General features: G+C 36.5%; 1 protein-coding gene across 2 annotated transcripts in view; it reads right to left on the bottom strand.

The window, feature by feature from the left end:
- The window catches only part of PHF14 (PHD finger protein 14), a 167474-nt gene that overhangs the window by 102934 nt on the left and 38391 nt on the right, over positions 1-26149 (bottom strand). For both annotated transcript variants that reach the window (XM_056118060.1, XM_056118061.1), the window contains exons 6-14: positions 22903-23014; positions 21064-21201; positions 16420-16566; positions 15476-15746; positions 15106-15212; positions 13556-13651; positions 10862-10965; positions 7170-7301; positions 4371-4539 (exon numbers count right to left, since the gene is read on the bottom strand). In XM_056118060.1, coding sequence (XP_055974035.1) covers positions 4371-4539; positions 7170-7301; positions 10862-10965; positions 13556-13651; positions 15106-15212; positions 15476-15746; positions 16420-16566; positions 21064-21201; positions 22903-23014 — 1276 coding nt within the window. The remainder of the gene's footprint in view (positions 1-4370; positions 4540-7169; positions 7302-10861; positions 10966-13555; positions 13652-15105; positions 15213-15475; positions 15747-16419; positions 16567-21063; positions 21202-22902; positions 23015-26149) is intronic.

Genomic DNA, 26149 nt, shown 5'->3' with positions numbered 1-26149 from the left:
ACAAAGACTAAGACAAAAAGAATAGGTTGGGAGCTAGAGAGAGCACAATGGCAAGGTACCCGCCTTGCACATGGCCTTATGGGGTTTGATCCCTGACATACCAAATGGTCTTCTGAATTTCAACGGGACTAATCCCTGAACACAGAGCCAAGAGTAAATCCTGAGCACTACTGTGGTATATGCAAAACCAAAAAAAAAAAAAAAAAAAAAAAAACAGAGAATAGTTCAATATTAAAAATTTTAAAGCTCCCTAATTCCTGTCTACAGAAGCAAACAGATAAATTAGAAAAAGAACAGAAGGAATTTTAAGTTATTAAGTTATTAAAAGATCCTCTTTTATCTTAGTTATTAAAGGAGCCTCTTAATCGGAAGTAATGCTAAACGATACATAAATTACTATTATAATATGCGCAAAATTCTACTCTATAACTCCACATTAAAGATAACACTGGTCCTAAGAATTTCTTGAAAATAATAAAGTTTAAAAGTTTCACAAGGGATACTCCTTATATACAAGGGCATAAGAAGAAACAAAACAGCATTTCTCTGATATCTTAAGAATAGCTGCAGATCTCAAAACCAATTGTTACAGAAAATAATTTAGGAGTAGAAAAAAAAGACTTGTGGGAATTACAAATAAAACAACTTTAAGTCGAACAGTTTAGAGCACAATAATCTAACTATTTTAGTCATCTAAAACAATCAATTACTGAAAATAAAGAAATTGAGGGTCAGGAGATAGTACAGTGGTAAGTACTCATGCCTACCATGTACCCTGACTCCGGTTCAATCCTGCCACCACATGGTATCTGAACACTGTGGTCTGCAGCCCTGGCAATCCCATGTGGCCCTGGAGACCTCCAGTACCAGGAGTGTGGCCCAAGAAATCCCTGGCTGTACAGGGGCCTTGCACTGAACTGCTGCCAGTCTGAGGTTGCTGGCCAAGAATCACAGGGAGCAGCATCTGGGCCTCTTGTGCTGCTCTGGGAGACCCAAAAATAAATGAGAAAATTATATAAATTCCCTCTAGTGCATTTGTAAATAAAATATGCTTACAAATTTTTTAAAATGCTTCTTAAACTTGTGGGAATTACAAATAAAATTACTTTAAGTCCATTAGTTTAGAGCACCAAAATTTAACTATCTCAGTCATCTAAAAAGAACAATTCTCAGATTTACCATCTAAGTTTTAAATAAGCCCCAAACACAATACTGAGTTAAATAACTTAGTTGGCTGCTCTCAAAAATAATTTTATCTCAATAAATATTTTATCCCTAAACAGAGCCCCAGCAGCCTAAGACCTCTAGAACCAGCCACAACCATGCTGAGACCACTCTCCACATGCATGAAGGTACTGGCAGAGGAACATAGGCATGCGGGTCCCGGGACTGAGATCTCCAAGGCTGCTCGGATCAGAGCTGAGCATCCTCCACCCAGATCCTCCATCTCCCAATAGGCAGGGGTCACACCCACCAACTGCCCCAGGTAATCCCATCAACGGCCAAGACCCAGAGAGTATAAAACCCAGCTTCCAGAAGCGCGTGGCCGCATTTGTAGCCTCAAGACATTTTATCTCATTCTTACTTTGGACAACCTGGCTGGCTACCGAATGTAACCGGCCCACACGGCAGAGTCTGGCAAACTTCCCATGGTGTACCCAATATGCCAAATACCAGTACTTGATGAATCTCATTCTCCTGACCCTGAAGGAACCTTGAATATGGCACTTTTTAAAATCTCAGGGCTAGGGCGAAGGAGACATTACTGGTGCCTGCTCGAGGCAATCAACGAACAACAAGATGATCATGATCACGATTGTGAAGTATTTTATAAATTATTTAGCATCTGCCTGTGGGGCAGGCTTGAGTGGTGGTGGGAAAATTCGAAACAATAGCAGTGGAAAAGTGTAATGGTGGTGGGATTGGTGATAAAATATTGAATGTAATCAATTATAGTGAGTAATTTTGTGAAAATAAAATTGAAAAATTAAAAAAAGTATTTTAAATATGAAACTCAATAAATACGAAATATAATACTTCATTTGGAGAGCCCGGCAAGCTACTGAGAGTATTGGATATGCCAGACACAGTAACAACAAAGTCTCCAATGGAGACGTTACTGGGCCCGCTCGAGCAAATCGACGATCAACGGGAGGGCCTTTACCTTTATAATACTTAATACATAATATGAACTTAATTTGTATAAATTTTCTCTCTTGCAAATGATATTTAATATATAAATTTTAGTATATAAAATAGTAATAGGTAAGGTAAAGGTAAAGGCCCTCCCATTGATCATCGATTTGCTCGAGTGGGCCCAGTAACATCTCCATTGGAGACTTTGTTGTTATTGTGTTTGGCATATCGAATACGTCACGGGGAGCTTGCCAGGCTCTGCCGTGCGGGCCAGATACTCTCGGTAGCTTACCGGGCTCTCCGAGAGGGGCGGAGGAATGGAACTCGGGTCAGCCATGTTGGCTGCATGCAAGGCAGCATAATTGATATAGGTATAAATATGGAATATGAAATGTTCCATAACATTGGGTTGTTCTTGCTCCTCCCACAGGAGCTTAGATTTATTGAGTTACTCCACAACAGTGCCCCTGAGGCACACCCATTTCCACCAGGTACTAATAATCCTATATTGCCTTTCTCTTTCTTTTATGTCTGGCCTGGAAATATAGCAAGGTGTCCTCAGTAAGAGCCAACCTTTAAGATTAATGTATCTCTTACTGTGTCCATAAAAATGACTAGAAATATATGAATGGAGCGACAGCAGAGCTGCAGGGCCTTTGCCTTGCGTGCACCCGGTGTGGCAGAGGTGGGTTCGATTCCTCCACCCCTCTTGGAGAGCCCGGCAAGCTACCGAGAATATCTCGTCCACACAGCAAAGCCTGGCAAACTACCCGTGACATATTCAATATGCAAAACACAGTAACAACAAGTCTCATAATGGGAGACGTTACTGTTACTGGGCCCGCTTGAGCAAATCAATGAACAACGGGAGGACAGTGCTACAATGCTAGAAATATTATAAGAAACATATTTACTATGATTGGTTAAATGGATTACTAGCTGAGGAAAGGATAAAGCAATACACCCTGGATGGAATCCTGCCCTTCAGCGGACCTCCTAGTAATCTGGAGTGCTGAACCTTAAAATGAGATTTTTGTCCTTGAGTTAATCTCCTAGAACTTCTCCTGAAGGAGTGGCTTTACCTCTTGTTTGTTATTATGACAATGTTCAACCCCACCTGTGTGTACCCCCACCCTTAGTTATATAACTAAGCTGTAAGAGGAAAGAAGGACTATGAGACTATGATGAGACGAGGAAGAAGATATAAAGAAGGAGAGGATTTTGAGGTCTACAAGGAGACAAGGAGGATAGAACTATGATGACTGGCACTATGACCAAAACTACGCCTATGATTGTGCTGTAAGGGGAGAGGTTGAACTTCGCTGGGAAGGAAAGAGAAATAAACTGACTACCAACCAGCCTGGTGTCCAGTTTCTCTGCCCACCCCCTCCCCCGCCCTACACCACCACCACCTGCCTATCACCGTGGGCCAACCAGGGGAATGGTTCTAGATCACCGGAAGCTTGAGTCCCTAACGCTCCAACACGCTTTCTTTGGAAACTCACAATGAAATACATAAATTAAAATTTATTATTTTAGTAATGACTCTTATAGGTCATGATAATTGAGGCAATCACTATAATTAAAAAAAACTTTTGAAAACCTAGCTTAAAAAAATAACTCTAAAAGCCTGTAACAAATAACATAAATGATAACAACAAACCATAAAAATATCTTTATATCTCCCTCAAGGAGAGTGAAGTTTTTGAAATGTGGCGGCCTGGCTAAATATTTCTCCCGTAGGAATTCTTGCATAAGCCAACTATCATGAGTTTTGAACAGAAATTCATGCTATTCATATAACAGAAAAGTTGCACTCATTTTTATTTAAAATGATTTTAGGTTGGTAGAGCTTCCAGGCACATGGTAATACAAAAAAGAAGAGGAGAAATATAAAGTTGAAGAAAGAGGAGACCTCTGCACAAGAAGGATGGGGGTGTGATTACTGAGTGATTTACAGGGCTCTTGTGAGGCTTTGAAAATGTTCTATTTTTGAAGTACATCAATAGACTCCACTCATCCCACCGGTGTCCATTATTTTATGCTCAAGTTGAATATGTGAAATATAAATGTTCAGGTATGATATATTATAATGTACAATAATACACATTTAAGAATAACAACATACATGTTTCTTTGACTCTTTAGGTATTTACTCACTCTTTGCTTTTATTACCTCTTAAATTTTGGCCTAAAATTTGGATGATGATAATGTTGAACAAGAAATAAATTACCGTGTTTCTTATAGGAATCTTCTTTGGTTCTGGGGGCATATCCTGTGGAACAAATTTCACTGGTTCCTTAATCTGCCTCCTGGACCGTTTGGTCCCATCTGGTAAGGTCTCCATCGCCATATCTGCCTCCATGTCACTGCTCCCTGCTTGGTCACATTCTGAACATTGCCTATGCAAGAAAAAATAGAAATTTTCATTTTATTTTTGTCTTCTAATATTAGCTATGATTTCTATAATGCATCTGAAGAATACAATTTCTACAAAAAGTGAAGAACAGGATGGGCCCTGTAGTTAGACAGTTTCCCTTTAAAGATTATGATTTCCCTTAAAAAACAGACACTGCAACATTTAAAAATCAAAGTAACCCATGGACTATGACTTTACTCTTTGTCAGAGCAAAGAGTAAAGTTTGTAATTTTGTGTCTGTATCTTTTTATCATAATGACAAGTTATGCTGAATATACCAAAAAAGAAAACCTGTAATATAGTGACCACTTACTATTTATTAATTCATCTGAAGCTTGTTTTTCAAAACAATATAAACCTGTATGTAAGATTACATATTTAGAAAAAACTAAACAAGAAAGAAACAAGTCACATAAACTAAAAGTGAGACAAACACATATCATACAGAATAAAAAAAAACAAATACTCCACGAAAGAAGTACAGATATGGGAAGAAAAAGCTGAAAAGAAGGGGCTTAGAATAGTGGAATAAACAAAATACATTATATAAGTATGTGAGAAGCGGATAACAGGCTGCACAGTAATTCCAGTTAGCAATACTTAAGGGGATATAGTAGTAAGCATCGTTATCATGGGTCTGTATAGCATTTAAAAAGCTAGTGAAACTGAAGACACTCAGGAATGTACACCAGTGGACTACAGAAATTTAACTTGAAGAGATTACCTTTAGCACTTTCCAATTTCATCTTATGATTATTAACTATGGTCAATTTCAAACTTCCAACATAGTACCAGGAACATAAGCAATAGATGTAATGGAAAATGCCACATATATGCAACACAGATTGGTGGGGGGAGCTGGAGGATTAATCCAAAATTGAACTGTGAGAACCAGAGAGGCAGTACAAATGTATTTAAGGACAGATAATCTTGCATTCATAAATGCAAGGTTCATTGTCTTCTAAAATCAGAAAGGCAACATGTAAACAGATCATTCATGTTCATTTCAAAGTTCTCCCATGTACTACACTATTACGATAAGGAATTGACTCATTACAATTTGAAAATCTGTCATTCCCTTCAATAAAAATGAAGAAAAACTAAAATTGTAAATAACCATAAGCTTTTGTCAGCTACCTATCGTGATTTGGAGGCAGAGAGGTAGGACATGGATAAATCATTTACCTTGTAAGCAGTCAATACAGGTTCGATTCCCAGCAAAGCATAGGGCACTCTGAGCCCCACTAGGAGTGATCCCTTGGTGCAGAGGCAACCGTAATCTCTGAGCACTGCCAGGTGCAACCCAAAGGCACACCACCACCCCTCCCGCAAGGAAAGCCTGCAGTAATTCAATATGCCCAGATGAGTAATAATTTAGAAGCATACATAAAATGTTTCTAGATATGCAAGGAATAGATAAGCTTAATACTAAAAGACCTCAATGACATTAATTCAGAATACAATAATGAATTTAAATTAATGTATGCAGGCCAGAGAGATAATAAGAGGGCACTGTATTGGAGTGACAATACAGAGCCACAAGTGGCTTATCCAGGTTTGATCCCTGCTACCCCATATGATCTCCTGAACACCATGAGCAATGATTCCTGAGTGTAGAACCAGTAGGCCCTGAATACACCAAGGTGTGGCCCGACACAAATAGCAAAAAACAAAATAATAAATAGAATATGAAGAAATGGCTATGAAAGCACACCTTGTTAAATTTAATTTCAAAAGGAGGCGTTTGAGAATGCCTTTTAATAAAGCAAAAGAAAATCATACATTGCCACTGGTAAGCCAGTGATGTAGCTGGAGGCCCTGGGTTCAATTCTAAGCACCACATACTAAGAGAACTTCAGCAAGCAGCCCCACAACAAATGAAAGAAAAATCCATCATCAAGACATTAAAACATACTCAATTGATTTAAAATTTATGTCTCAAAATTTTTTAACCGATGTATTCATAATATTATAATATCCTGGCTTTGTATTCAGGAGACCATAAACCTTGTTGGCTGTGTGCAAGGCCTTACCCTCCATATAATTTCTCTAGACTCAAATATGTATTGGTATCTAATTGTCCTCACCAAGAAAAGGAACATGACAATTATATGAGATAATAGATGTCTTAATGACATATAACATACAATCAAGTCTATCAGCAATATAAATATTAGACTGTCAAGTATACCTCAATAAAGTTGCAAAAGTTCTAATAAAAAATTAATTCAAAAATGAGCTAAGACCAGGGTGCACGGGGCCAAAACGAATTCACCAAGTATTACCAGGTGTGGCTTCATAGGGCACCACTGACCCTGGAGGCTCCAAAACATCACCAAATAAGCCCAGGCAATTTTTGACATCACAGGGCATTAGCAGCAGTGCATCCTCACTAAAAAAATTTCACTGCTGACCCAGTGAAAAATCATCAGGAGAAGCCTCTGGGCTTCTTGAGGGTCATCTAGAAGGCCCAAAAGAATAGCAGAAATAGGAAGAAAAAAATAAGTTCAAAATACTATCACAAAGAAATATACTTACTTCATCCTATACAGATGAAAGAAACTATGAACAATAAACCAGTTTTAACATTCAAATTTCCTCCACTATACTTACCAGTAACTGTTTTTTGTTTTTCGTGGCATTCTTGTAAGAGGAGGGTCCAGACATCCAAGATGGTAATGGAGTTTACAGGTATCACATAATAAAAGAAGATGCTGGTCATGGTTCTTCTTACAAATTCCACAACTGGAATAAAGGTGCCAAATAAAGGATTAGAAAAATTGCCATAGTAAAAGTAAATTTATACAACGTTTTTAAATTTTAAAATTTGATCTTGATTAGCAAAAAATACATATGTATCTATTATATATACACAAGTATACATAGATGTATGTATATATCTCTAATATATTATTTAAGGGCGGTATAGTACTATATTTGGAAATATAAGAAGACAGAGATATTCCAGAGTGACTACTATTTATCAAAAAAAATAAAGCATCATAGCAAAGGAATTAGAAATCGTAGGTGAGAGGCAATGACTCAAAAGAGAGAGTGTGCCCCATACAGTCAAGGACAATGGCTGCACCCTCCAAGGGAGCAGGTGTGAGCAACTGTGGGTGACAAGACAGAAAGTGCCGAAATACTACTTTCACTGAAATCGCTGTATGTATTCATAGTGTATTTATAATGTCAACAGATTTTAGCTCTAAATAGATATTTTTCAGAATCTAGGAAATTTGAATTTGGCATAAATTTAAATATACCTATAGTCAAAGTTTTTTTTTTTAAGGACAGAAAAAATGACTTTATTTTAGATTCTATCACAATCACAATCACAAATCATCCTGTTATTCGTCGATTGCCTCGAGCAGGCCCCAGTAACGTCTCCTTCATCCTAGCCCTGAGATTATACTCAAGGCTCTTTAGGAGAATGAGACCCATCATTGTTACTGGTATTTGGCATATTGGGTACGCCACGGGGAGTTTGCCAGACTCTGCCGTGTGGGCAGGTTACATTCGGTAGCCTGCCAGTTTGTCCAAAGTAGGAATGAGATAATAAGATGTCGTAATAAAATGTTCTCTTCCGGGAGCTGGTTTTTATAGTCTCTGAGTCCTGGCCGTTGATGGGATCACATGGCGCCAGGGGGGCAGCTGGAGGGTGAGACCCCCGCCTACTGGAACTTGGAGGATCTGGGTGGAGGATGCTCGGCCCAATTCCGAGTAGGCTTGGAGCAACATAATGCAGTATAGTTAAAGGACTCTTATCTACTAAAAGATTAAGTCAAACTAGAATTTTAGAATCATTTAATGTTAGTTCAATTGTTCCTTGAGATATGTGTAATAAACAAATTTTCAAAAATTAGAGAGTTTTACAACACAAAAATATTTTATTGATATTTGTAATTATAAACTTTTCAAAGTTGTTTCAATGTGTAAATGAACCACATGTGAAAATAAGTCTCTTATCAAAATCAGTTTAATAATAGAACAGTTGATATTTTTTAAAAAGTTTTTCTTTGTTATCTTGTTTTTTAAGGAATATCTTTTTCTTATCAAAAAAAAGGCAATTTAACTACTTAAAGAATTCTAGACCTGAAAATCCAGCGTATATTCAAATTGGAAGTGTAAAAGTGAGAAAAACGCGAAACTGAGAGACGGTAGAGAGGGTATGGTGCTTGACTTGCACATGGCAAACCTGGGTTCAATCCCTGGCACCCAGTATGGTTCCCAATGCCCAGCCAGAAGTGTTCCCTGAGCACATAGTCAGGTGGAAATCTTGAGCACACTGGGTATGGCCCAAACCTCCCTGCTCCCTCCAAAATAAGGGAAATGCTGAGAACCCAGAAGGATCATTCATGCATAAAATGAAATGATGTTTAATTTTTCAAATACTTGGGGAGGGAAAAAAGACCAGTTTTTCTGAGAAGAGAAGGATTCATACATACAAACGCATGACAACCAACACTTGGTCTCAAAGTTGCTTAGACTAGAAAACATTTTGTAAAAAAAAAAAAAAAACTGAAATAAAAATGATTGTAGTCCTAAGTGCAAGCTAGTGATACAAATGAGTCAATTTTGAAAAATTGGACTTCAGACATACTAGTCTCCACCCTGTATCACAAAACATTTCCTGTATCACAGGACTTTTCCAGCATTTCAAGGAAGTTCTTTGCTACTACCTATGCAAAATACCACCAACAAAAATTAAAATTTCCTAAACTATTATCCTTGCTAGTGTTGCAATTTATGAAAAAATTGTGGGAAGTATTTCTGTTTGTAAATAATCTGTAGCACTATCCTCCCATTGTTCATTGATTTGCTTGAGCGGGCCCAATAACTTCTCCATCGTGACACTTGTTGTTACTGTGTTTGGCACATAGAATACATCACAAGTAGCTTGCCGGGCTTTGCCGTGTGGGTGAGATACTCTCAGTAGCTTGCTGGGCTCTCCGAGAGGGGCAGATAAATCAAACTCAGGATATATATATATATATGTACATATATATATATACACACACATATATATCAATCTACATTCATGTAAGTACAGCTCTTCTAACCCTTTTTCACTTAATATAATCAGATATATGGAAAAAGTAGTATCATAATCAATTTATGAATAGGTCTAAGTCATTAGATAAAATTACATTTATGGTGAAATATGAGTCAAATAGTGAAGAAAAAAATATTATTACAACTAAAGAATAGAGAAAAGAAAGAAAATATAGACAGACTCAAATTTAAACCTTAACTCAAATCTAAATCTTTTATCCATTAACCACTACAACACAAAGGCAACAGATTCTGAATGTGTGAAATGATACCAATCGCTATTTAAAAACACAGGAAAAACTCTCCTTCACGACCTACTGAGGTCACGAGTTGCCCCCCATGAGCGACTCTCCAGCACAGCCAAGGCCCCAGAGGCACAAGGACTTAATCCAGAGCCCGGCAGCTTGAGGCATAAAAATGAATTGTCTATGGGGGAGGGAAAGGGTATCTCTCTCTTCCACCTCTCCCCCCCGCCTCAGAGCTTATATGGTTTATATGGTTCATATGGTACATCATATGGTTCTCATAACCGGCTATAGAAGAAAACAAATTATTTCACAATGCCTTCTTAGCAGTTCTGATTGTTGGGGGAAAATTCTAAACAGTAATGAGTAATGGTGCATCTTTTGTTGAAATAATGAATGTAATCAAAGTAGAGAGAGAGTTAAGTAGAAATCATCTGCCTCACAGGCATCGGGAGGGGTGGGAGGGAAGGTATATTGGGGTTTTTGGTGGTGAAAAATAAGCACTGATGAAGGGAAGGGTGTTTGATCATTGTATAACTGAGACTTAAACCTGAAAGCTTTGTAACTTTTCCCACAGTGATTCAATAAATAAATATAACAAAAAAACAAAAAACAAAACAAAAAAAAATAGGAAAAACTCTAAAGCTCATTCATATAAAATAAACTATTAACACCTGTTTACGTAACATACTGGTTCCAACATTAGAAAATAATCATTATAGTAATTTTCCCATATCTCATCCCGGAATTGGAGCTTATGTAGATATATTCCCAGAATACAAGTCATTTTTCTTGTCATTATACAATGAGTAAGTTCACTTCTCTATCATTCAACTTGAAAAGTATCTCTGATAAAAACACTTTACACTGAACTTCACATTCAATTAAAATCTTAAAATGGAACTTAAATTCTGATTAGAATAATTCATTTAAAAATATATACAACATTCATTGCTAAAATATCAGTTCATAGGTGTACAATATTGATCTATCATAATTACTTGCCTATAAAGCACTGCAGGAAGAATAGATGTCTTTTGGGTGCCTCCTTCTTTTTTACTTGGTTTTCTCTCCTTAGGTGCTCGCAAAATTGCTGGTATATTCAACTTCTATTGATTTGAACAAATGTAGTTTACATAGTTTTAAAGAAGAAAAATAAAGCAACATTTTCCTCTGGCACAAGTCAACTGTGCAGGGATTATAAATAGGAAATCTTTTACTATTTATTATTCTTATAAAGAAAGGTATTAGAATTAGTTTCTGTCCCAGAATTACAACCTTTAAAAACCTATAATAATACTTCCATCACTTACAGAGGAACACTAAAACATTATGAAAATTAGACCTGACTTAAGTTTCACATACTAAAGGACATGGGCAAACAGGTAAGTAGTTACATGAAAAAAAGAAAAAAAAAAAGTATAGCACATTTGGCAAAACTAATATTAAAGCCATTCATTTTCCTCAACATCCAAGCTACACTGGTGTTCCATAGGTTAATTAGAAAAATTATCTTATTGGACCAAACTTTCCACAAAGCAAATGAGATTCTCTTAGGGTTTCCACTAATCTATACTATACTGGCTTCTCAGACAGCAACTATCGATCAAAGTCATTTCTCAGGGGCCCGTTGGGCCAGCATCTGTTCAACCAACTGGAAAAAAGTGTCATCAAAGCAGTACAAATGAATTCTACTTCCACTTTTTCGTTTTTTACATTTGCACAAGGAAAGTCATAAACTTCTGATAAAAATTTAATAATAAAAATGTCCTCTTAAAATATGTTTCACACTAAACAGGATATCCTTATGAGATTAACTTTCAAATCAAGCCAAAGATAATGTTAGTTTGGCAAACATTAAAAGGCTGGCATCAACATTTCTTCTTTAAATATTAAAACCCATAGTTTAATATGGGTTTAATATTAATATTAATAATATTAATTATAATATAAATATAATTAATAATTTTTAATATTTAAAGTTAAAAAAACCCTTTAATAACTTATCAATAGGAACAAAGGTCAATTTTCCATAAGCAACTATGCATTCTCACCCTTTAAATTATATTGTGTGGAGCAGGACAGATTGTACAATGGACAGGGAGCTTGTCTTGCATGAGGCAGACTGGGATTTGATCCCCAGCATCCCATATGATTCCTCCAAGCCTACCAGGAGTGATTCTTAAGTGCAGAGCCAAGAGTAACTCCTGAGCACCAATGGGTTGGCCCAAAAAACAAAAAAAAAAATCAAAAAATATATTCTATTACACATTAATATATCACTGTCCTATAGCACTGTCCTCCTGCTGTTCATCGATTTGCTCGAGTGGGCACCAGTAACATCCCCATTGTGAGACTTGTTGTTACTGGTTTTGGCATATCAAATACGCCATGGGGAGCTTGCCAGTTCTGCTGTGGGAGCAGGATGCTCTCAGTAGCTTGTCGGACTCTCCAAGAGAGGACGAAGGAATCAAAGCCCGGTCAGCCACGTACAAGGCAAATACCCTACCCGCTGTGCTATCACTCCACATAAGACACAAAATTAAGACCTACAAAGCTAGTAAACACAATAGTTACCAGTAAGCATAGCTTGTAAAATCTATACAATTGTAATATCTATATAATTATAATTGTAATTGCAATATCTATACAGTTCGGATGATGAATCTGACTTTTTATAAACCTCTACAACAAGTAAAATAGAGTTGTTTTCTGAAAAGCCTCCTTCAGAAATAAAACAGCTTTCATAGTGACAGGAATACAGTGAGAACCCATCACCCTGAAAAAATGCAACCAAGGATTGGGAGATAGATTAATGCACTGAACACTTGCCTTTCATATGTGAGGCGCTAAGTTCGATCCCCAACAGACTAGATGCCCTGGGAACTGACAGGAAGTAGAAGTTCCCAAACACAGCCAAGAAGGTGGTATGATCCCAGTACTGCTTGGGCCTGAGCACCAAACTGTCTGGCCCAGTGAACAAGAATGCCACTGGCCTTCTGAGTACTGCCTGGGAGACTCCACACCAAGAAACAACTAAAATAATTTAAGTAAATTTGACTTTATAAATTATATATGCAGTACAATAAAAATAAATCATTCAAAGAAATTTAATTGGCAATGCTTCTTTTCAACACCAAGACCTTTAGCAGCTTAAAAAAACTCAATGATAAAGCAAATTCTCCCATAACTGTAACAACTGGCACTACAAAAGAAAAATTATACTTTACCATTAAAATTTAAATAACTATCTTTTCATAGTTCAAAACCAAATCAACATGAATATTAATCTCTCAGTTTTTCTTTTAAATCTTACATCCCTCCCCTCGAAAGAAAAACTCAATAAAAACCCTAAGAACAGAACAGAAAGATATGAATTAAAGAATCCAAAACTATTCAAATTAGAGAAAAGAATGAGACTGAAGTAAATTCATGCTTCATATCTTAACTTCACTACAAATGATAGGTTAGTCAGAGCAAAAAGTAAAAAAAAAAAAAATTACAAACAAGATTACTATTAAGACAGCCAAATGAAGCTGCAGGTACTCACAGGCTAAGCTTCCAATCCCAAAGAATTAGTTAGCCCTAATTAACTCAGAATTCTTCAGTTAGCAAAGTGACACTTGTACCAAAAATCTGATGTGGGAAAATTGATAAAAAAGAGCAAAAATAGAAAATAGCAATTGGAAAGAAACTAACCTGCCCTGTGATTCTGCCTAGTAAGGCCCATATTCCTTGTCCTTCACTTCGAAGTTTGCCATTTAGGTTTTGTAGTTCTTCTAAAGATTCACAGAGCTACAATGTAAATAAATCAAATAAATGACAAAAAATGCTGAGTAACATATATAAAATGTAAAAAAGTTATCAATAATATACAGTATTTTTATAGTCTATATATTTTAATACTTTAAGTTACACACAATATCTGAAATAGGCAGCACTAGTAATTTAAGCAGCACTAATAAAAGTATGCTCTTCTGTTAGCATCGTCATTAATGATAATAATACCTACATTTATGTATCCTGTTACATTTACTATGTAATTTTTATAACTCTACCAAAACACTGTCATCTTTTTCCCAATAAGATAAATGGCATCAGGGGTTTTGTGACTAGATCCAGATTATAAAATTATTAAGAATATTCAGATTTTCAAACCTAATCCAGTGTTCGTCATTACAGCATGACTGATTTTTAAAAACTAACTTTTTATCACTTAAACCTTTTATCACTTTGGGGCTGAAGCAATAGCACAGCAGGTAGGGCGTTTGCCTTGTACTCGGCCAACCCTAGTTCAATTCCCAGCTTCCCATATGGTCCCCTGAGCACTGCCAGGGGTAATTCCTGAGTGCAGAGCCAGGTGTGACGCCCCCCCCCAAAAAACAACTTTTATCACTTAAATTTTCATCACTTAAAATCTTATCTAACATAATACCAGCTACAAAGTAACTATATTTATTACCTGAAGTTTCAGTCATTATCTTGCTTTTATACATGTACTTTTTATCTCCCTCATCATTAAAAATAGTTAAAAAAGAAATCTAACATGGGCATTATTCCTTTGGGGAAGAATCAAAAATAGAGACTGGAGATATGGTAACCCACTAAGCAAAATAAATACAAAAATGAACTTCAATTACCAAATGATCTCATCCATACATATTATAAACGAAAGCAAGTAAATTGGCAAAGAAAAATAAAACTGACTCTTAGACTTGGTGAAAAACATGGTTACAGAAGAGAAGCTGGGATAGAGGAATAAGCAAAGGTGTCTTTGGTGAAAAAAATAATTGCAGAAGAGAAGCTGGGATAGATGGAATAAGCAAAGTTGTTTGGTGAAAAAAAAATGGTTACAGATGAGAAACTGGGATAATAGTAATAAGCAGATGTGCCTGTTTAGTGGTAGAATGAGAACTTGGTGTTATGTCTGACTAATTTATTCATATACTAAGTAGGAAATTAAACCCATGAAATCTCATTATCATGCAGAAGTGATAAATCAGTTTTCTCTCTGAAAGTTATACAATTTTGTAAACTACATTAATGAATTAATACATGTAAAGATCTCAAATCTGTGCCTCAATATGATAATAATGAAGACAACTGGACTAAGTTACAGAAAGACCCTAAAAACTCCAGAAGAATTTCAAAAGAAAACATAAATATAAATGCTATAGGTTCTCACGCGCGCGCACACACACCCACACACAGTGACAAGACTGTATTATATTGCTTGGCAACCAACTTACCTTATTATACTCCACATGAAGCTTTTCTTGCTCATTCTCTAACTTATCCTTTATATTCTTTTGTTCAGCCATGTTTTCCTGAATTTGAATCATGCGCATATTTCTCTCTATTTAAATTAAATATCCAATTTTACTTTAGTGAAAGAAAGAATATATGATATACAATGGAAGTAGCTAGCATAGAGATGATCACATAAAAAAAAAGTTTACACTATTGTAAACACTTTTATCTCTTGACAAAAACATGAGTCTAGCATTTCATTACTTTATATATAAAACAGGACTAACAAATTCTAAAATTTGACAGCATTTCAAATTATCTTCAGTAGCAAATTGTTCTCTGTATGAATAAAACTGTATCTATACTGACCAAAATAGTAATTCACAAAATCAGCAGTGAGCGCTGGTTGTTTATGTTTTCTCCTTCCGTCCACACTAGAACTAGTATCTGAATTATCCACTGGGAAGATATCTGTACTAATTCCCATGAGTTCTGCTTTCCGCATCAGTTTACGAATGGCTGAAGCACTACTAGTGAGTGGTCTGGGCAGCTTTTCCCTGGGAACCCAGGCCTGGGGTCTTGTGGATCGAGCTAGCTCTGCTTTGGCACGATATTGCTGAAGCCGGGCATTGATCCTTGCCTATTAAAAAAAAAAGAAAATTATACAAATCTTAAAAGATACAAAAATGGAACATCTAACTTTTAATAATTTTTACATCCATGGTAAAAGAAAGTAAAAATAATCAGAAGTCTCTATCAAGGAAAATTAAATCTATTCACAAAAGTAAACTTTGATTTTAAAAATTAAAACAAATTAGGTTTCCCCTAATAAAAACAGTATTAATCTATGATCAGAGTTTGAGAAACTGATTTGATTAGGCAGGAATTTCTCCTCTCAGTGAATGCAATTATCTCCATAAATGTTATTTCACACAGAAATAAATTTTAAATGCTAGACAAGCTGACAAATTTCCTAGCCTAAATGAATACTAGAATAGACAGGGTGGAGGGATTGGGGAAGAGGGTTGTGAAGGAGAATGTGGTCAATGCCCTGCAGCAGTAAAATAATCTTGTCTAAGTTAATGCTTCTATGTATTTAGAAATACGCTTTACAAATGGCTGTTCCATTGACTAGATAAAGAGCAAAATATGTCATCACAACCTGTATTCTACATGTACCTTACTGACAATCCATATCCTAAGTAACCAAATTTCATAATTATAATTCACATTTCATTGAAAACACGTATGAGATTTAAAATTCATAACCTTGGGGAGGGGGCGGAGAATGAGTTTCAGCATGAATTTCATACCTGTGCCTCTGGTGAGAGTTGTTTCTCTCTCTCTTTTAAAGACACTTTACAATAGGACTGTAGTGCCAAATAGTTTTTTCTCTTCCATTTTCTGTCTAGTCTATCTGCGTGCTGCTTACAATAAGCAAAAAATGGGTCTGCAATATCCTATATCAAAAACAGGAGGGAATAAAGCATAAGTAATTTTATTCTAAATAATCATTTAAAAGCCTAACATAAAGGATATTTTTAAGAAATTTTTATAGTGTATTTTTTACTAAAATAAATTACAAACATAATCTTTATACTCAGATACAAAGATTGATGCTCTAGGAACTTACTTCTAAGTATCATTTTCAAATTAACAGTTTTTTTTCATGAAAGATCCTTGTAAATTAAAAATAATAAAACAAAATCACATACAAAATTATATGTGTGTACCTAAAAAGGAATTCAGTTTGAAACAAACATAATTTAATAATCTTATGTAGAAATCATCACTATTTAATTAAACTACTTAATTAAAGTAATTCATCATGTGTCATTTGGTCACGATCACGATCACAACCATCCTGTTATTCGTCGATTTCCTCGAGCAGGCCCCAGTAACGTCTCCTTCGTCCTAGCCCTGAGATTTTTTTTAAAAAGTGCCATATTCAAGGCTCTTTCAGAATTAGGAGAATGAGACCCATCATTGTTACTGGTATACATTGTTACTGGCATATTGGGTACGCCACGGGGAGTTTGCCAGACTCTGTCGTGTGGGCAGGTTACATTCGGTAGCCTGCCAGTTTGTCCAAAGTAGGAATGAGATAATAAGACGTCATAATAAGATGTCGCACAGCCGCGAATGCGGCATTAAAGTAATTAAAATTATGAATATGTAGATCAATACTATGAAACTGCAACATCAGAAAATACATAATAAAGTATGGGCTAGATTGAGGTTTTGAATGGAAGTTGGGGCAGTGCAGGCATTTCTAACTGGTTAGAAAAAAATAGATTCTGCCCAGGACACAAATAGATTAGGAATGCCAGGCCTTGTCAGTAATAAAATTAAGGTATCTTCCTTAAATATAGTCCTATAACTTCAAATGAAAACAGAGCTCTCTAACATCATGGTATTAGCTTAATGAGAACATATCCCTCAACCCCTAACCAAAAAAAAATTAGGGTACAGGGGTTAGAGAGATAACAAAGGACTGATCATATGCATTTCAAGCAGAAGGCCTGGGTTTGATTCCTCACAGTCATGGTCCCTGGAGCACTGTGTAGAGTGACCACGAACAGAGCCAGGAGTAACCTCAAGTATCACCAAGTATGGTTCAAAGGCAAAACAAAAAAGTAGGGTGCCAAAATTGGACATTTATCCCAATGAAGACAGAAATAATTTGTATCTATATAGCTGAAGAGTATTGTGTGGACAAGGAGACAGCTCAGAGCACAGAGCACAGTATAGTCCACTTTCAGCAACACTGGGTATTGTTCTGGTGGTCTCAGACTATCACTGGGCTTGAGCAGCACAGGACTCTTCCGGGCTGTGACATAGGACCATCAGATTCACAAAGCCAGACTTAGTACTGCTGACAGTAACCTCTAGAATCCCAAGCACTGTTGGATAGGTCCCTCTAAAAATTAGTCAAAAATAAAGTAGTAATATCTCTCTAAATAATATAATCCATGGAGAATTTAACTTACCAGTACCAGTTAGGAGACACAAACACACACATACACACACACAACACACACACACACCTCCCACACACAGTCACACTGGTCCTATATTTTGACTGTCAATAAAATGACTATTTATTCTTTGGGTTTGTTCCAAGGAGAGAAAATAAAACACTATCTAGCAATATTTATGTTTTTTTTAAGATCTTTTTATTTTATTTATTTTTTTACCTTTTAATTGAATCACTGAGATAGACCCTTACAAAGTTACTCATAATTAGATTTCAGTCATACAGTATTTTAGCTATATTATGTCTTATCTAAGAGTAAAAGGCAAGATTATGTTAATAAAATCAGATCTCATAATCCAAAGAGAAATGGTAATCCTAAAAAGAAATATTAGAGTAGAATGACAAAATAGAATAGAATTTGCTATAGTTTTTAATTAGAAGGCTTTCTTAATACTGCTATATAAATTTATATGTATATCTATACGGGTGAGAGTGATAGCACAGAGGGTAAGGCATATGCCTTGCATGCAGCCGACCTGGCCGACCCAGGTTTGATTCTTCCATCCCTCTCGGAGGGCCCAGCAAGCTACCGAGAGTATCTCGCCCACACGGCAAAGCCTGACAAGCTACCTGTGACATATTCAATATGCCAAACACAATAACAAGTGTCACAATGGAAACATTACTGGTGCCCACTCGAGCAAATCGATGAACAAAGGGAGGACAGTGAAAGTATATCTATACATATATATAAATTTTGTAACATGATATACATAGATGCCATAGTAAACAGCATTGTTGATAAGATCACAGAATTTGGAAATGTATAAACCTACAAACAAATCTTGGCTTCACTATTTACAGCTTCCACAGTTGCAAACAAGTTGCTAGACATTTCAGGATCTCTGTTAACTCATCATTAAAATGAACTTATTATTAATTACTTCATGTGGATATAAAGAAAATATAAAAAAGTAGGTAAGATGATTGCATTAATACATGGACACAGCTAATTCCTTCATGGCATGTTTTAAATCCTGGTGACTGGTGACGTATTATGTTCTGCAGAGTAAAAAGGCACATCTGGCAGGTACAGGGATTGCTCTTGACTTGGGGCTTGGGTGAGCATGTGGTTCCGGGGACCAAATCTGAAGCTCCTATGTACACAGTCATGTTCTCCAGCTTTTTGAATAATCTCTCTGGTCCTAGTTGTTTGCTTTCTCATTGTATCTCGAGATCCCTATTTATCTTGGGATATTAACTCTTTATCAAATGTATAGCATGTGAGTATTTTCTCCCATTCAAGGTAATATTTGCCTTTTTGCAACAACAGACAAAACTGTAGGGAGTCAAGCGAGGGAAAATAAGCAAGGAAAATGATAAGTATAAGATGATCTCTCTCATATGTAGGATATAAAGAAATCAAGTAAAGGAATAGACAAAGTCTACTCAAAACCACAGAAAGCTCAAGTTCCCAGAAGAGGAGGGAGGGAGAATGGCCAAGAACAGGAGGGTCAGTGGACCGTAGTGGAGAGATCCTGGTGCTGAGGTGGTGGAGAGTGTGGTAACATGTATTCCACAAAGATATAAAATCATTCCCCCTAAAATACAAACACTTCTGTAAAAAAAAAAAAACCAACCTCAAAACAAAATGTTTTAAATTATATTTAAAATTGTAACAGAATAAAAAGTGTATTGAAACCAGAAGAACTAAATACAATATAGAACTGAGAACATAGCACATGAATTTCAATTATAACGCTTTAATCGGTCTTCTTTGACTTCTGTCACCTAATTGCTATGTATGACTATTCCTAGACTCTGCACTATCTCCATAATTCAATTCATAAAACATTCTCAGAGTATAGCCTTTTATTTTTCCTGGTCACCCTTCGAAGACTCAAACAGTTTAAACATCACTAATCTCTTCATTCAGGTCATCAGTATCTCCTAGTGACTGCTGACTGGCAGCTGCCAGCTAGAAAGCTAGTTCTCTAAAAAGGATTGTGAAGGGGATCTGAGTAGGGGGAAATGTATCTAACCCCTCTGACCCGGATTTATATAGAAATAATAGAGGGAAAAAGAAGAGGCTGACAGGAAGTAACTGGGCAGGGGGCAGGTGTAAAAACAAGAAAAGTAACTCAAGAAGATAAAAATACAGATATTAAGGGCAGGGTAATGTTTTTTTGTTTTTGTCTTTGTTTTTTATAGTTTAGGCAACATGGTTACAATATTATTACCATTTATTGCTTTGGTGGGCAAATTTACTACATCAGGATAATGATTTTATTAAGAAACAAAGCAAGATACCTATGTACAACTTCATTCTTGTAAAAAAAATACACACAAAAATTATACACACACATTTTCATGCTTTGAAAAACATTAAATTATGTTCCATTTCATATGTCAGATCTCACTATCAAAATTTTAACATTTTCTAAATCTCTAGCTTTAAGACTAAAAAACTCTTATACTTGTTTACTCAAGTTTTAGACCACAGAGCTAGGCAAAATCGTTAAATACAAAATAAAGTTTCTCCTACAACACATTTCCATTATAGGCAACACTGAATCACAAGAAGTTTTACAAAAATATTCACAATCTCTGGGTTAAAATTAAGACCTATAGGCCTGGGGCCGGAGAGCTAGTACAGCAGGTACAGTACAGTACTTGCCTTGTACACAGCTGATCTAGGTTCGATCCCAAGGCATCCTATAAGGTCCCCTGAGTACCTCCAGGAGTGATTCCTGAGTGTAGAGCCAATAGTAACCCCTGAGCATCGTGGAATGTGCCCCCCAAAAAAGAAAAACACAAAACGTTACAGGCATGGTGACCCACAGCACCACATCACTAGCCCTAACCGTCAGGCCTAGCACAACTAATAGACTAAGTATTTAAGGGGGTGTTTCCCAGGTTCCTGCAGGAGAGGACCCCAGAAAATAAATTAATAGATGAATAAAAATGAAGTCCCATCTACCTCTTCAGCAGCTGCCTCTGAAAGCAGACCTTCCTTCTGGGCACAGGTCACATGGAAATAAGCTCTGCACATCCCTGCATCACAGCTGATACAAACTCCTGTTCTTGCAAAACGAGGGTCTTCACAGAAGCTACACTCCTGCAATAGAATAACATTTTCTCAGTGAAAATAGTTGCAGATCACAGACTCCATTTAACACAGAACTTCCACAAACACAAATTGAGAGGCAATAATCTGTTAATACAAGAAACAGTCGAGGCAAAATAAGATTTTATGTGAAAAAAACTGATCCTCTGTAAATAAAGCCAAAAATCCGGTGATATACTGAGGGTAATATTACCAAGGACTAGGTCCTGGGAACACTATTACTTAGAAATAGAAGTTGCCGCTTTAGTCATTTTCAAATAGGAATACATTTTAAATGTAAATATGGCATTATATACACCAATAAGTAAAGTCAGCAGATACCTCTAGACTGAAGAATCATTAATTGTATTATTCCCAGCCGATATTTCCATTATGATTGCTTTTATTTTGAATGATTTTGTGAAATAGAGTAAAATGTATGTGTGTGTGTGTGTGTGTGTGTGTGTGCGCGCGCACACATCCACATTAGCTTTTATATAAAATTAATAAAAGTATAGCAGAATATAAGTTGGGCAGCTCCTGGAGACCGGGGCTTCTTAAACTTTTTATTCACTATTTGTATTACTGTCACTCAACTAGGAGAATATGAACTTTTTTATAACTGCAGCTCCAAGGCATCGAAGAGGGACAATATACTGTAAAATTACCAAAACACCAGAAAAGTAAATTAAATACTTGGGCTTATTTTTCTTTTAGGTGCTATAGCTAATTCTGGAAGAGGAAGGTGTAGATACCTCAATAAAAGTTAACTGCCCAAGAACATTCAAAAGAGCGTGGAGAATAGCAGACTGGGCAGTCAACAAATAAGGTGGGTGACAGCTCCATGAAGAAACAGATGTAACATCCAGAAATTGAATTTCAAATTTCTGAACTACCAATGTCAGAATTTTCCAGAAATCTGTAAGTTTTCCACCCATCTATAATGTTATTGATACTATTCAAAACATTCAAAATTACTTACCATTCCCACTAGAAATCTACCTTCTCCATACAAAATAAACAAAAGCCACCCCACAGTTGCACTGAAGCTACTACTGCCTGCCTCTGGATTCATGCTAGCATGAGGTGGGGGTAGGGGTGGAGGGGAAGGGGAAAGGGGGAGGGGGAGGGGAGAAAAAGAGAGTAGGGGTGGAGGAAGTGAGTGTATGAGGGGGGGTGTTGGGGAGGGAGGTGTGAAACTGTGAGCTAGGCAGATTGTGTCTTCAGAAAGAAAAAGTCAGACCTTGAAACCTGAATAATAACAAGTAAATAACAAATGCTTCTTAGAACTCTTTCTCATAATTTTGGTAAGCCTCCACTTCAAAATAAAAGCTAGAAATTTAATTTCTATATAATCCAGCTAATCAAAAATAAGCGTTGGTTCTATGGAAAAAAAAAGCGGGGGGAAGAAGCATGGATCTGAAAAATCAGTATATACTAAGCAGCATGCTGTATGCTAAGGAAACAAATTATTATCAATTACCTCTTCACCTCACTGGGGATTCAAAATTAAGAATACATGGAAGAATTTATACATTCTAGGTTTTCTGTATAAATCACTCTTGAAAAGAAAAATTTTAGTACTAAATGCTCTAGAAATAGCACAATTAGTAATAAGTATTACTAGTATCATTCAACAATATTAGCTTTTTAAAATGTACATCAACAAATCAAAATTTACTGTTTCATACAATCAAAAACATTTTCTCTCACCTTGGCACCATATTTGGAATAGTTCATTTCTGTTAGTGTTACTGGTCGTAATTTGTCAATATCTCCAAAGGCTACTCCAGGAACATATAGGGCACAAACAATGTGAACCCATCTATAAGAAAAGTAGACACAATTTTCCTTTAAAACTCTTTCATAAAAAAGCCCATAAATGGAAAGGGTGTTGCTCCCTTCCGCCCTCCTCCCTCTGGAAAGAAAGATGGCGGCCACATGGGAGCCTTGTGGACAGCAGGTATGAGCCGGGGGTGTGGGGGCGACTAAAACCTCATGGGAAGGGGGGCGTTCTGGTCCGTCCTTCACGCCCTACCGAGGTCACCAGTTGCCCCCCACGAGCGGCTCTCCAGCACGGCCACGGCCCCAGAAGCACAAGGACTTAATGCAGAACCCAGCAGCTTGGAGCAGAAAAGTGAACAGACTCTGCATTGATCCAGGCCATCAAGTCTGCCGGAGGGGAAAGGGTGTTGCCCCATTCGCCCTCTCCTCTCTGGAAAGAAAGATGGCGGCCACATGGGAGCCTTGTGGACAGCAGGTATGAGCCGGGAGTGTGGGGGCGACTAAAACCTCATGGGAAGGGGGGCATTTCGGTCCGCCCTTCACGCCCTACCGAGGCCACCGGTTGCCCCCCGCGAGCGGCTCTCCAGCACGGCCAGGACTCCAGAACACAGAAACCAATTTCTTAACTATCTGACTTTCAGTAGAAATACTTCCAGGGTCAATAGGTAAAAGAGCAGAAATCCAAAACCAACATTTAATTCTTGAACCCAGCCGTAGAAAGCAAATCACTTCACAATGCTTTTTCAGCATGTCTGATTTGGGGGGGGGGGGGGGGGGTAAACTCTAAATAATAGTGGTGAATCTTTTATTGAAACAATGAATCTAATCAAAGCAGATAGAGTGTTAACTAGAATTCATCTGCTTCACAGGGACGGGAAGGGGTGGGGGGTGGGGTTTTATTGGGGTTCTTCATGGTAAAAAATAAGTATTGGTAAAGGGAAATGTGTTTGATATTTGCATGACTGAGACATAAACCTGAAAGCTTTGTAACCTTTCCCACAGTGATTCAATAAATAAATTAAAAAAAAAAAAGCCCATAAATATAAAATATAAGCCATCTAAACAACTACTGAAAAAGGTTTATGGTCAGACATCAAAATCTCAGACACATAACTGAAGAATATGTTAACACCTGCAGAATATCATTTAGCTCCAGAAAAAATCATTAAGTAATACTTTCCAGAAGCTTGGCCAATGTTGAGATTTAACTACAGGTGCCTTTCACTTAAAATTATTATCACTATGGGCTGAAATAATAGTACAGTAAATATTGCTTTGCATGCAGTCAACTGGGGCTGTACCTCTGGCATCCCAAATTGGCCCCCAATTACCACCAGGAGTGATCCCTGAGCACTGAACTAAGAGTAAGCCCTGAGCACCACTGGACATGCCCCATCCCCAAAATTTTTATCACACTTTGCACTTTCATTTTTCTCGTATATTTGCACTAAATCACTTTTCCAATGAAACAAAGTATCAGTTTCACATGCATGAAAAAATATTCACATTCACTATTTTCTACACTCTAAGAATTAGGATATGAATTAACTGAAAAGAAACTCTGCAGTAATCAGGTAAGATTCTTGCTTGTTGTTATGCATCATGACTTCCTTTTTTCCCATGTACAAACTGTGAGAGGGCTATACAGAACAGTTAAACAACATCAAGGAATAATTCATGCAATTCATTAGCTCACCACAGTAACCAGTAACACACATGCAGTAATTTTAGTGTCTTAGTGATGCTAAAATATTAAAAAAAAAAAGTTTGAAGTTTCAATAATATTGGGAGGGTAAAAAGAAGAAATAATGGTTGACTCTAATTCTGTATTTACAAACTGCTCCAAGGACCAGAGGGAGAGCTAATAATTAAGGCACCTGCTTCGAATGTGGCTGCTCTGGCTATAATTCTGGTTAGAATTCTGACACCACACACACAGTCTTGCAAGCACAGCAGGGATCCCTGTGTACAGAACCAGGAAGCCTGAGCACTGCTGAATGTGGCCCAGAAACCAAAATATAAAATAAAAACTGTTCTGAACATTTCAGTACCGCTAGATTTTGAAAACTGCAAAACACTTAGCGTAAAAATCAGATGGCAACTCTCTCTTAACCTTGTGAATATATTAGCTGCATATTCTGCTTTATCATAGTCCATGGAATTATGATTTCTACAAAGTTCTGTGTTCTGAAATACTATGAATTTTTAGGAATAAGCCTAAGAATCATTTTAGAGATAATGGGAAAAAGTTAAAAATCGGTAAAAATTATTTTTTTCTAGAGAAGAAAACCGAAGGTTTTGAGATTTTCTTGATAGAATGTTCTATTTCAACCTTCCGAATGCATCAAGTGGAGTTCAATATAAAGATACACATCTTCAAAAAACAGACGCTTTCTCAATTTAATTTACAGAGGTTTTTCATGCTCCACTGGCGTATTAAAAGCCGCTGTACTCTGTCAGAGTTTATATTTGATAAACCCAACAGTTGACTGCTTGCTTCACACTGACCTGCTTAAAATGTTTTACTTCAAGTGACACAAGTACTACTGATTTTAACTGCTATTTTACAGTGGCCAACAAGTATATAATTCCCCCAACCATTCACATGAGGATATAAACTTCGGTCTTTACTAAAAAACCTACCAAATGATGAAGATAACTTTGATCCTTTTTTTCTTATATAACTATAAGAATAGTATTTTTAATTCATTTTTCTAGTTGTATATGTTGTAATATTTTGTAATTAAGACAAATGGTGCAATCAGAAAGGAATAATCTTCCTTACTGCTTTACCATGCATTTTACTTAGAGCTATGACACATGTTGATTGGGAAAAAAGAGCAAAAAGCAAAGAGCAGAAAACACACAAAGCCACCAAGAAAACAAGAGTCAGAGTTATAATTCTCTCATAGAAATTATCAGTGGGTTCTTTTAAACCCACATATTTCAATGAAAAACACTAAATAGAAAGTTACTTCTCAAAAATTTCATTTCAGAAAGAGAACTACATTAATCAATCAAAATATTTTTAAATGTCATGTATTTAACAACACATAAAACAAAGTTACTTCCAAAACGTTATTTTCATTTGTTTTTAGCAATCAAATGCTATGTCTACAAGGCACAGAGTGCTACATAAGCAATTTCAAAGATATAATAGCATAATGTGAAATGC

This window comes from Sorex fumeus, unplaced genomic scaffold, assembly GCF_029834395.1.
Source record: "Sorex fumeus unplaced genomic scaffold, SorFum_2.1 ptg000037l, whole genome shotgun sequence".
In the NCBI taxonomy this organism is placed as follows: Eukaryota; Metazoa; Chordata; class Mammalia; order Eulipotyphla; family Soricidae; genus Sorex; species Sorex fumeus.
Note: the sequence above shows the minus strand (reverse complement) of the source record. Positions and strands in the feature narration are given on the sequence as shown.